Source organism: Babylonia areolata, chromosome 22 (genome assembly GCF_041734735.1).
Source record: "Babylonia areolata isolate BAREFJ2019XMU chromosome 22, ASM4173473v1, whole genome shotgun sequence".
NCBI classification, from domain to species: Eukaryota; Metazoa; Mollusca; class Gastropoda; order Neogastropoda; family Buccinidae; genus Babylonia; species Babylonia areolata.
Genome location: NC_134897.1, coordinates 21,867,365 through 21,879,864, shown reverse-complemented (window position 1 = coordinate 21,879,864; position 12,500 = coordinate 21,867,365). Strand labels below are relative to the sequence as shown.

At 46.0% G+C, this 12,500-nt stretch overlaps 1 protein-coding gene across 1 annotated transcript in view; it reads left to right on the top strand.

Annotated features, from left to right (window-relative positions):
- Positions 1 to 1,331: 1,331 nt before the first annotated feature.
- LOC143297202 (matrilin-1-like) overlaps positions 1,332 to 12,500 on the top strand; it is an 18,787-nt gene continuing 7,618 nt past the window's right edge. Inside the window, exons 1-5 of the mRNA XM_076609407.1 lie at positions 1,332 to 1,760; positions 3,128 to 3,418; positions 5,079 to 5,415; positions 8,463 to 8,840; positions 10,282 to 10,502. Coding sequence (XP_076465522.1) covers positions 1,728 to 1,760; positions 3,128 to 3,418; positions 5,079 to 5,415; positions 8,463 to 8,840; positions 10,282 to 10,502 — 1,260 coding nt within the window. The 5' untranslated portion in view covers positions 1,332 to 1,727. The remainder of the gene's footprint in view (positions 1,761 to 3,127; positions 3,419 to 5,078; positions 5,416 to 8,462; positions 8,841 to 10,281; positions 10,503 to 12,500) is intronic.

The window sequence follows — 12,500 nt, the reverse complement described above, 5'->3', positions numbered from 1 at the left end:
GTCTTTCGACATTCTTTGACCTATCTCGTCACCTATTGATTGATTAGTTGTTTAGTTGTTTAGTTGGTTAGTTAGTTATTTTACGTACATATTTTATTCGTCTCAGTACATATATCGTTGTAAATGGACAAATTATTCTCTCTTTTTTTTTCTCTCTCTCCCTCCCGCCCCTCCACCCTCCCCCCCCCTCTCTCTCTCTCTCTGTGTTCGAGTTGTCAGTTCTCTTGAGGGGAGAACCAATACAGAGCTAATAGGCGACGGGAGATAATTGATAATTGATAGTGTAACTGCATGCAGACAAACCCATTCACTCATACACGCCGGAAAATTCGTGAGAAAGTCGCTCCATTATTAAACACAGTATTCTCCTGTGATTGGTCTGTGTGTGTGTGTGTGTGTGTGTGTGTGTGTGTGTGTGTGTCTGAGAGAGAGACTGTGTGACCTCGTTCATTTCCCATGACACAGTGACCTATTTAGGTGGGATGTGTGTGTGCGTGTGTGTGATCAGTTTCCCAACTTTAATTCTGACCATAAACTCTTTGTAGATTACGGATACAGGCCTGCCTACGCGTACACAGGCATGTGTCCATACTCATATTTACCCATTAGGATATGCCAGTTGTCGGACATATTTCATACTCTCTCTCTCTGTCTGTCTGTCTGTCTGTCTGCCTGTCTGTCTGTCTCACACACACACACACACACACACACACACACACACACACACACACACACACACACACACACACACACGCCCCCACCCCAGGAAAGATCATCGGGGACTATATACGTAAGAAAAAGTCAAATAAAGAACCAACGTCCCACGCTGATCCTTACAGTCAACGCAGTTTTCGTGCTAATTATACCAGACAGGAAATACTTCGCATATACATATACATCAATAGCCGACGAGGAAATGACGCTAATGTCGTGTTGTTAACCCTTTGGCGCTGCTGACCAGTATGTTCGTCAGTGAAGGGCTGTCACCTTACAGAGATAAGACAGAACTTACAGGTTGGGATGTCAGTCATTTCTTCTGTGTTTGAACTTCATTCACTTCGGGACTGCACGTACTGCCATTGTTCAGTAAAAACCAGTGACACCGTTGAAAAGAAAACTAAAGAGTGGAACCGGCACTTTCAGAGTCATGATCTCATTTTTGCGAAGGTTTATCAGTCAAGGGGTGAATGAACTGGCAGTCATCCCGTATCACTGGTGATTACCATCGCTCACAACCCAGACCCAACCTCCAGCCCAGTGTCCGTCCCACGGACTTTCAACCTCTTTCACTTGTAGCGCGTGGGCGACAGAGGAACAGAACTTCAATGGTTCTGGGGAAAGTGTTGAGTGGGACGAACAAAGATGACGTATTTTCCTGCACATCTTCATCAATGAACATCTTTCTTGCTGCTGGTCGGCGCTTTAGTGTATAAATAAGAACCGCAGTTGTGGTTTCGTTTGTCTAGCTCGCTCTTACGTTTCAGTTTGAGGTGAAGACGAAAGGTTCTAGACATCCGTGGTTGTTTATGTTATTCAACATTTGCTTCTGTTTCTTTTTTGTGACAGAAGCTTTTGGGTCCTATTGTTCAAACACGAACTGAAGCAGCTTCAAACAACGACGAAAATAATAACTGTTTTTTAGTTCGTTCAGAAGCTGAGGGACTAGGGTTTCTACTGTTTGACTTGAAAACATTTGTGAAGCTGACGTTGTCTTGAAGTGTGCGACCATGATCACTCTGCGGTCAATCATCTGTATAGCGGTACGATGGGTTTTCAGGTTTTTGAGGTTTTTTTTCATTTTTTTTTTTTAAAATTATTTTATTTTATTTTATTTTTACGGTTATGCTTGATCTGACTTTCGTGCTTTTTTTTGTTTTGTTTTTTGTTTTTGTTGTTGTTGTTGTTAATTTGTTAATGTCGCGTCAAACTGATTTATACTATTGGTTTATTAGCAGTACCTGATTTTCACATTGATGTCGATGTTATAGTGCACCCGATTTGCGATAGTTGTAGAGGTTAGGTTTGCTCGGTTGTGTGTTTGTAATCAGTGTTATGTCCAAACTTTGTTTTTCTTGTCGGTATTACAGCCATTGTAAAGAGGCGGTGTTGCCATTGGAAAGAGGCGGTGTTGCCATTGTAAAGAGGCGGTGTTGCAGTGTAGGTGAGGCATTGGACAAGGTCCATTGTACACCAGTGGTCAGGGTTCCAGGCTCCGTTCCGGCATGGTGATGTTGTCATTGGGAAAATGGGTACCTGACTTTGATTGTGGAAGGTTAAAACTGTAGAGGAAGAGGATTGGTCCCTGCCTTCCCATGCCGAGCTATTTCTTTTGTATTTGCATTTTGTAGTTCTTTTTATCACAACAGATTTCTCTGTGTGAAATTTGGGCTGCTCTCCCCAGGGAGAGCACGTCGATACACTACAGCGCCACCCATTTTTTTTTTTTTTCCTGCCTGCAGTTTTATTTGTTTTTCCTATCAAAGTGGATTTTTCTACAGAATTTTGCCAGAGACAACCCTGTTGTTGCCGTGGGCTCTTTTACGTGCGCTGAGTGCATGCTGCACACGGGACCTCGGTTTATCGTCTCATCCGAATGACTTTGGATACACAGTGGATAGGAATTCACTGCCCTGGTGGCCATGAAAGGCTGTGGAACCATTTGAAAATAGTTATCGGATTGTTTCAATTTTCAAATGTTCATAAACATTTAAGGAAATAGCAATGTTGGAAAAAAGTTTTCGAACAAAATAAACATGTCCCCGATTTTATTAATTTGCTTGATTTCGGCTGTACATTTCGACTACATGTCAGTAAATTGCAGAAATGGAAAGCAACTTTTGGCGAAAGATGATGTTCGTCCTTCGAATTCGAAGATAACCATGGCTTCAGATATCAGATGGAAGGTCGGTGGCTGTGGATCCGGAGATGACTGATGAGGCCAAACCTGGTCCTGAAGGGCAGGATACATTTTTTGGCAACATTTTCTTGTAAACAACATAAATTGCCTTGGTTCACAGGTACTTGTCCTCCTAACGGCAACCAACACGGCAGCTACAATATTTCTTTCAGAGATACTACAGCGTTCTTGTAAACTTACGCAACCAACATGAATTGCCTTGGTTCACAGGCACTTGTCCTCATCACGGCGACCAACACGGCAGACTCCAAGCCGCTTGCCGGGTGCGGGAGTCATCCAGTGGACGTCGTCTTCGTGTTGGACGTGTCATCGTCCATCTGGGAGACACACTTCAACGACCACGTGCTCACCTTCGTTCAGGGCATCGTGAGCGAGCTTGACATCGCTCCAGGCATCAACCGGACCCGCGTGGGGGCCATCACCTTCAGCGACGAGGTCAATCTGGAGTTCCGCCTCAACCAGTATATGGACAAGAAGCTTCTCATGCAGAAGGTGTCGGAGGTGAGTTTTCGTTGTTTGGTCATTTTATTTTGTTAATTTCATTTTATTTTTTTTATTTTTCGGTAGTGAGTTTTCGTTGTTTTTGTTTTTGCGTGGGGAAGCTGCCTTGATGTGGTTTGTGATTGTGGGGGGGGGGGGGGGGGGTGGTTGTGGATGTGTGTAGGTGATGGGATGGTGTGGGTGTGGGGGATTGAGGGTAGGGGGAGGGAAAGCAGAAGGAAGTTAGGAGTGTGATCGCGCGCGAATTTGTGTGTGTGTGTGTGTGTGTGTGTGTGTGTGTGTGCACATGAGTGAAAGAGAGAGAGCTGGTATGTTCTCAGAAGAAAAGGCAAAGCTATACGCGTTTATGAATTGCTTGCTTCTGTTTTGCTGTTGGAATACTATTTCGCTTTCTTTTCTGTCATTTCATTGTATTTTTATTTTGACTTTTTTTTTCACGACCTCCCTACCTGGGAGGTGCGCTGTGAACGCCAATCTGCGTCCTTCTTCTTCTTCTTCCTCTTCTTCTTCTTCCCCTTCTCCTCCTCCTCCTCCTTGCTGTTATTATTATTATTATTATTAATATTATTATTATTATTATCATTATTATTATTATTATCATTATTATCATCATCATCATCATTATATCTTTTTGAAAATTTTCTGATTATTATCATTGTTGATACTGTTATTATCATCATCATTATTATTATCATTGTTGTAAGTAGAAGTAGTTGCAATAGTAGTAGTGTTACTACCATCACCATAATCATCACCATCACCATCAACATTATCATCATCATAATCACCACCACAACCACCACCACCACCATCATCATCATCATCATCATCATCATCAAACACTGCTCCCTTAAAAAAAAAACCAACACACACACACACACACACACACACACACACACACACACACACACACACACAGCAATCTCCGCGGAGGCAACACCCTCCTCCTCTTCCTCTCCTCCTCATTCTCCTTATCAGCATCACCATCGTCATCATCATCATCATCATCATCATCAATATCATCATCATCGTCATCATCACCATCAGCACCGTCATCAAACACTGTTCCCAGAAAAACAAACAAACACGAAAACAAGCACAGATTCAGGTTCATGGAGGCAACACCCCCCTACTCCTCCGGTCTTCTTCCTCCTCCACCTCCTCCTCCTCATCACCATTATCACCATCAGACACTGTTCCCTGAACTCCCCCCCCCCGCCCGCCCCCCCTCGCCCCCCACCCACAACCTCCAAAACAGATCAAGCTCTGCATAGGCAACACCACTCTCCTTGTCCTCTCCTCCTCCTCATTACCATCATCACCACAACATCATCACCATCATTATCATCATTATCACCATCATCATCATCATCATCATCATGATCACCATCCTCCTCCTCCTTCTTCTCCTCATCACCTTCACGACCACCACCACCACCATCATCATCATCATCATCTTCATCTTCACCATCCTTCTCTTCCTCATCCTACTCCTCTCCTCATTAACCTCATCATCACCATTTTCACCATCATCACTATAATCACCACCATCATCTTCATCATCATCATCATCACCATCCTCCTCCTCTTCCTCATTATCATCATGATCATCATCATGAAACACTGTTCCCTAACCCCCACCCCCACTCCCAAACCACAGATCAAGCTCCGAGGGGGCAACACGGACACGCACGAGGCGCTGGAGTACGTCAAGGACAACATGTTCAGGCCGGAGTACGGCGGCCGCCGCAATGTGTCGCACGTGCTCATCGTCATCACGGACGGCGCCTCGCGCAAGGTCAAGGAGACGGAGGCCATGGCGGCGGCGGTGCGGGGTCAGGGGACGGCACTGTTCGCCATCGGCGTGGGGACCGGGGTCAACATGACCCAGCTGCACGCCATGGCCTCCCAGCCCAGCGACCTCTTCGTCTTCCACGTCAGCAACTTCCAGGCCCTGCAGCAGATCAAGACGGAGCTGGTGGACAAGACATGTCAGGGTGAGGAGGAGAGGAGAAGGAGGCAGAGGTTGAGGATAGAAGGGGTGGAGGGAGTAGGGAGGAGTCGGATGAAGGGTGTTCGGTTGGAGTGGGGGTGTGGGGGTGAGAGTGGGGATGGGATGAGCTGGTGGACAAGACATGTCAGGGTGAGGAGGAGAGGAGGAGGCAGAGGTTGAGGATAGAAGGGGTGGAGGGAGTAGGGAGGAGTCGGATGAAGGGTGTTCGGTTGGAGTGGGGGTGTGGGGGTGAGAGTGGGGATGGGATGAGCTGGTGGACAAGACGTGTGAGGGTGAGGAGGAGAGGAGAAGGAGGCAGAGGTTGAGGATAGAAGGGGTGGAGGGAGTAGGGAGGAGTCGGATGAAGGGTGCTCGGTTGGAGTGGGGGTGTGGGGGTGAGAGTGGGGATGGGATGAGCTGGTGGACAAGACGTGTGAGGGTGAGGAGGAGAGGAGAGGGAGGCAGAGGCTGAGGATAGAAGGGGTGGTGGTAGTAGGGAGGAGTCGGGTGTAGGGTGTTCGGTTGGAGTGGGGGTGTGGGGGTGAGAGTGGGGATGGGATGAGCTGGTGGACAAGACGTGTGAGGGTGAGGAGGAGAGGAGAAGGAGGCAGAGGTTGAGGATAGAAGGGGTGGTGGTAGTAGGGAGGAGTCGGGTGTAGGGTGTTCGGTTGGAGTGGGGGTGGGGTGTGGGGGTGAGAGTGGGGATGGGATGAGCTGGTGGACAAGACATGTCAGGGTGAGGAGGAGAGGAGAAGGAGGCAGAGGTTGAGGATAGAAGGGGTGGAGGTAGTAGGGAGGAGTCGGGTGTAGGGTGTTCGGTTGGAGTGGGGGTGTGGGGGTGAGAGTGGGGATGGGATGAGCTGGTGGACAAGACGTGTGAGGTTCAGGAAGAGAGGAGAAGGAAGCAGAGGTTGAGGACAGAAGGGGAGGAGGGAGTAGGGAGGAGTCGGATGAAGGGTGTTCGGTTGGAGTGGGGGTGTGGGGGTGAGAGTGGGGATGGGATGAGCTGGTGGACAAGACGTGTGAGGGTGAGGAGGAGAGGAGAAGGAGGCAGAGGTTGAGGATAGAAGGGGTGAGGAGTAGGAGGAGTCGGTGAGGTGATCGGTTGGAGTGGGGTGTGGAGTGAGAGTGGGGATGGGATGAGCTGGTGGACAAGACGTGTGAGGGTGAGGAGGAGAGGAGAAGGAGGCAGAGGTTGAGGATAGAAGGGGTGGAGGGAGTAGGGAGGAGTCGGATGAAGGGTGTTCGGTTGGAGTGGGGGTGTGGGGGTGAGAGTGGGGATGGGATGATGTGGACAAGACGTGAGGTAGGAAGAGGAGGAGCAGAGGTTGAGGAAGAAGGGGTGGAGGGAGTAGGAGGAGTCGGATGAAGGTGTCGGTTGATGTGGTGTGGGGTTAGAGTGGGATGGATCAGCTGGTGACAAGACGTGTGGGTGAGAGGAGAGAAGAGCAGAGTTGAGGATAGAAGGGTGGAGGGAGTAGAGAGGAGTCGGATGAAGGGTGTTCGGTTGGAGTGGGGGTGTGGGGGTAAGAGTGGGGATGGGATGAGCTGGTGGACAAGACGTGTGAGGGTGAGGAGGAGAGGAGAAGGAGGCAGAGGTTGAGGATAGAAGGGGTGGAGGGAGTAGGGAGGAGTCGGATGAAGGGTGTTCGGTTGGAGTGGCGGGTGTGGGGGTGAGAGTGGGGATGGGATCAGCTGGTGGACAGGACGTGTCAAGGTCAGTGAGGGGAGACGGTGTTTGCTTATTTTCTTCTTATTTTCCCCTCAAGGCTTGGGAGAGAAATAAATATATGTAGAATGAAAGAAAGTAATTATATAAAGAATGAAATATATATAACGATGAAACAAAAAGTCTATACTAGTACTTACTTCGTCACTTCGTGACTGGCAAACTCATTGATCGTGACTACCAATCACACGCGTTTGTTTTTTTTTCTCTCCGAAAATATCGCTTTAAAAGAAGATTGCTCTGCGTTCAAGAACTGTTAAGACTTCTACACAATCCTCACGCCCAAGCATAAACCCGTCCACTCACCCACACACATGCGCACACATAGACGTAAATTAATACAAGAAAATTGCTAGATAGTACGTAACATGGTGAAAAAAATATCTCTTTCTGTATGTGTACACACAACACACACATACACGCGCGCGCGCGCGCGCGCACACACACACACACACACACACACACACACACACACACACGCACACACACATATGTGTATATATCTGGAGGAAATGAAATGGCTAATGTGTGTGTGTGTGTGTGTGTGTGTGTGTGTGTTTCAAACACCTGGTCTTTTCCTAGTCACAAATATCTCCCACATTCTATACTTAGCAACAATGAAATAGGAGTGCACAATGTTTGTCGTAATAGAGAGTTTCAAAATACACATTGCCTGAAAGATGAGGAGACTGTTATTTGTATCTATGTCTATGTCTCTGTGTCTGTCTGTCTGCCTACGCCTGTTGCTCTCTTTCTTTATCTCTCTCTCTCTCTCTCTCTCTCTCTCTCTCTCTCTCTCTCTGTCTCTACTGACAATGATTTATTTTGTCCACTATGTAATGAAGACAAAGAAGACGAGGTGCATTTTGTTTTTCGTTGTCCAGCTCTTTACGTTTATCTTTCTGTCTGTCTGTCAGTCTCTCTTCGCCGTATTTCGTTCTGACTGTAACGTGTTTTTACTAGCAGTTGTATGGGACGATAAATTAAAGAAGAGAATGGCTTGTGTGTGTGTGTGTGTGTGTGTGTGTGTGTGTGTGTGTGTGTGTGTGTGTGTGTGTGTTTGTAAGTGGGAAAATTCATAAATATTGGATGGATTACAAAAATTAATGACATTGTCGTTTATTTATCTGTTTTTCATCACTGATTAATGTGCTTTTAAGGGCTGTTTATATTCTGAGTTTGTAAGCAAAATACGGGAAAATATGTCAATATTTAGATCATGCATGCCCCAACAGGGGTAAAATGATGAAATAATCTTGCATCATCTTGTATCCAGCGTTCGTACAGTTCTTTCATAACGGAAACTGTCTCTCTGTTTACAGTTTTACCATCCACGACGACGACCACAACTACGACGACTACCACCACTACCACCACCCCAACCACCACTACCACCACCCCAACTACTACCACCACCACCCCAACCACCACCACAACCACCCCAACCACTACCACCACCACCCCAACCACCACCACCACCACCCCAACCACTACCACCACCACCCCAACCACCACCACCACCACGCCAACCACCACCACCACCACAGAACCAACCACAACAACCACCACCACAGAACCAACCACGACCACTTCGACGACAACGACAACGACGACTCCCACCACCACCACCACCACTACCGAGGCTACGACATCCACCTTCGACATCATCGACACCCTGCAAGGCGACGACGAGACGGCTGGTGAGTGGCCATATTTATTTATTTCAGGGTTCACGCAAAAAACAAAGACCACTTGACCCTTCTTCCAAACAGGAATAACAATGCTTGAACACCGCTGGACAATGTGCATTGGAATCATAGGAGACTGTAATGATTGAATGGTAGGAAAGAGTCCAGCTCATCCAGCCAGGCTTTCTTCGTGAGGCCGATAACGTTTTGATCCACCCTTGTACATGTGCTTTGACTCTTATTGACATGAGTTGATTCTTGTACGTGACAGTCGGTCGCCAGTTTCGGTCACTGCAATTAAAGATTGTTGCCATGGAAAACAAACAAACACAAACAACAGCAAAAAACACACACATAAAAGGACCACTTGAGAGCTTAACAGTTGGTTTTTTGTTTTTTTTGTTTGTTTGTTTTTGTCTTTTGTTGTTGTTGTTGTTTTTACTTTGGATGCATGGTAACATGTTTTGTGATGAAAGGTATCAAACTAACATTTCATGACTTTTGTTTCTGACGATGCCGATGATGGTTTCATGAATTCATTAAACTCTTTACTGCTTCTGACGAGGATACTTGTCAGCGAACAGGTGCTAGCTGCCCCACCTGTGATAGAATCCGGTTACAGGTCAGGATATTGGTTACTGTTCCATTTTTTTTTATTCGTCTCTTGGAATCATGGTACTTTTAATCATTGAAGCCAATCTCACCTATGAAAAGTACACAAAATTAGCTCTTGAACTTCAAATTCAGGCCACGCTGAAATTAATTTCATCAAAGTTCAGCAATCAAGGGGGGCGTAATTACCTGAGAGTATATCGCTTGTTCGATGTTCATAGGTAACCACACACGCGCACACACACACACACGCGCGCGCTCGCGCGTACATCCAAAACACGACGCAAGGGAATTAGAATTAGACATAACAAATCACATTGTTAGAATCTGTTTCTGATGCAAATGATAATACCTGCTGATCCCCTTGGTAACGTGGGATCAATAAGGACAGCATGAACTCGGAAGTGACTTTACTGCTTTTTGTCTCTACTTTTAAAGTGCTGAACAAAAGTAATAATATAGCACAGAAAAGGAAAAAATGCACGCTCACTTTTTATCACAGTGAGATGATAGCCTTTCACCGACGAAGATACCAGTCAGCAGCATTTAAGGGGCTAGTGTATATATATGTGTATATATATATATATATATATATATATATATATATATATATATATATATATATATATATATATATATTATCATCGGTATAAGGACAAGCCATGTGCTTCCTGTTTAGAGGAAGTGTCTGGGTTTGTTCCTACGTACCTTTTGTTTATCTGTGTGCTAGCTGAATCGGTAGCGTGAGCATCATTAACTTGAAGTTGTACACTTTGTGGATGGAGCGAGTTACTACTCTGTACTATTTGTTAATTATCTATCATCACTTTCTGTGGGCCAGACTGCATCAACCATCCGGCTGATATCTATTTCGTGCTGGACTCCTCGCGAAGTATCTGGCAATACCACTTCGAGGAGCGCATGCTGAGGTTTGTGCGTGACGTCATCGACCTGCTTGACATCGGCAGCGACCGCACGCGTGTCGGCGTCATCACGTACAGTGACGCCCCGCACACCATCTTCGGCCTGCAGACCCACGTCAGCAAAGAGGAGCTGCGTCAGGTGTGTGTGTGTGTGTGTGTGTGTGTGTGTGTGTGTGTGAAGTCAAGTTAAGATTTACTTCATAATGGTAAAAGGAATAAGCTACAACCGCTTTTTTTTTTTTTACATCAAGCCATCAATGAAAAAAAAAGAGAGAGAGGGGGGGAGGGAGAGAGAGAGAGAGAGAGAGAGAGTGTGTGTGTGTGTGTGTGTGTGTGTGTGTGTTCTTTCTCTGCCTCAAGGTATACCATTCACCAAATTTGAAAATGATCAGAAGTTCGTTCAGAATGTGATCACTAAGTGGTGACAATTTCATAAACAAATGCAAGCGAATAATTTGTTTTAAATCTTAAAAGCTCACTTAAAATTCCTGTAGTGTCAAGCCTCTGGTTCAAAACGTCAGTGATCACATAACTGTGTTTTATGCCTGAAAGGGATGTTTACTTTTTGTAGATGATGTCCGCATAATCATGGCTTTGCGAAGAAAACTAGATAGCCAAAATAAAAAAAAAGATTTATTAGAGATTTGATAGAGAACTCAGAACCGTTTTAATGTACATCGGCCTTGGGCCACAATACAAAAGGACTGGGGTCAGTAAGGGTCAAAACAAAAGTTTGTCACGCGCACCCTGCATTTAGAGGCGTTGACATCCAAAGTTATACATTGGACAATACGTAAAACAACGAGATGGACTAAAGCTGTCAAATGACAAATAACACTAATCTTATCACAATATGACGTCTTCCACCATGAGCAAGGGAACATCAAACCATAGTTACGGTGAAGCGAAAAAAATCATAATAGCCAACAGCATAATGACATTATATCTAACATCCTGAATTTTCATTTTTCTCCTTCTCTTCATAGCATGAAGAACATATCTTGACACATTGAATCTGTGAGTACTGTTAGTTGCTTTGAGTAGCTCGGACAATGCTACATCGATAGAAACATTCAAAAGCTTATTTCTTCAGTCGATTTGATAGAGAGACAGACAGACAGACAGACAGACAGGGAAAGAGGTACCCATAGCAGACACGCGAAGACGAAGCAAACAGACAGACAGACAGTGACCGAGGCTGTGAATGAACGGAAATCATACGGCCACGAAGTCCGGACATTCGACCTGGAGAAATTAGACAGGTGGCTAATAATGTGACGGTAAGTGTGTGGAGGGAACGGGGAGCAGTATGCTTGGTTATCATCCAGAAAATTGCACGGTTCAGGGAATAGGACTGGCACGATGCGGTTCGACGAGCCGTAGGATGGTCAGCCTGGAGAGAGAGAGAGAGAGACAGAGAGAGAGAGAGAGAGAGAGAGAGAGAGAGATTGGTGAACACATCTAGATAAACACAGATGCACGCCTCTCTTCCCACGGACCCGCCCCCACATCCTCTACCCGAAATGGAGGCAGACACACAGGGAGGGAGAAGTGGAAACAAACAAAGGGAGGTACACAGAGAGAGGGAGGGAGATAGACTGAGACAGATGCACAGAAGGACGGAGGAAGATATATGTATTATATATATATAGAGAGAGAGGCGAAGAACCAGAGACAGATAGAAAGAGACAAACAGAAAGAGACAGAGAGAGAGAAAGAGAAAGAGGGGAAGAAAGACATGGGAAAGAGATAGATATATAGACAGACACAGAGACAGAGAGCGAAAGAGAGAGAGACAGAGGGGAGATGCACATAAACAGTTCAAACGTGTACACAGTCTCTTGTGGATGTGACACTGCAATAAGAGGAGAGATTCAGAGACACAGAGAGAGAGAGGGGGGGGAAGACAAAGAGAGAGAGAGAGAGAGAGGAAGGCAGACAGAAGGAGAACCTTGGCCTTGGTAAATAGGTAGACAGAGAGACAGAGGCAGAGACATGCAGAGAATCAGACGGGGTTTTCTGACGTCAACACTGATATTACCAAGCAATATTACGACCGATGGGGACAATAACTACCCCAGGAACGTGTTAGTGAGGGTGCGGGAGAGGAGGGGGGAGGAGGAAGAAAGTGAGGGTG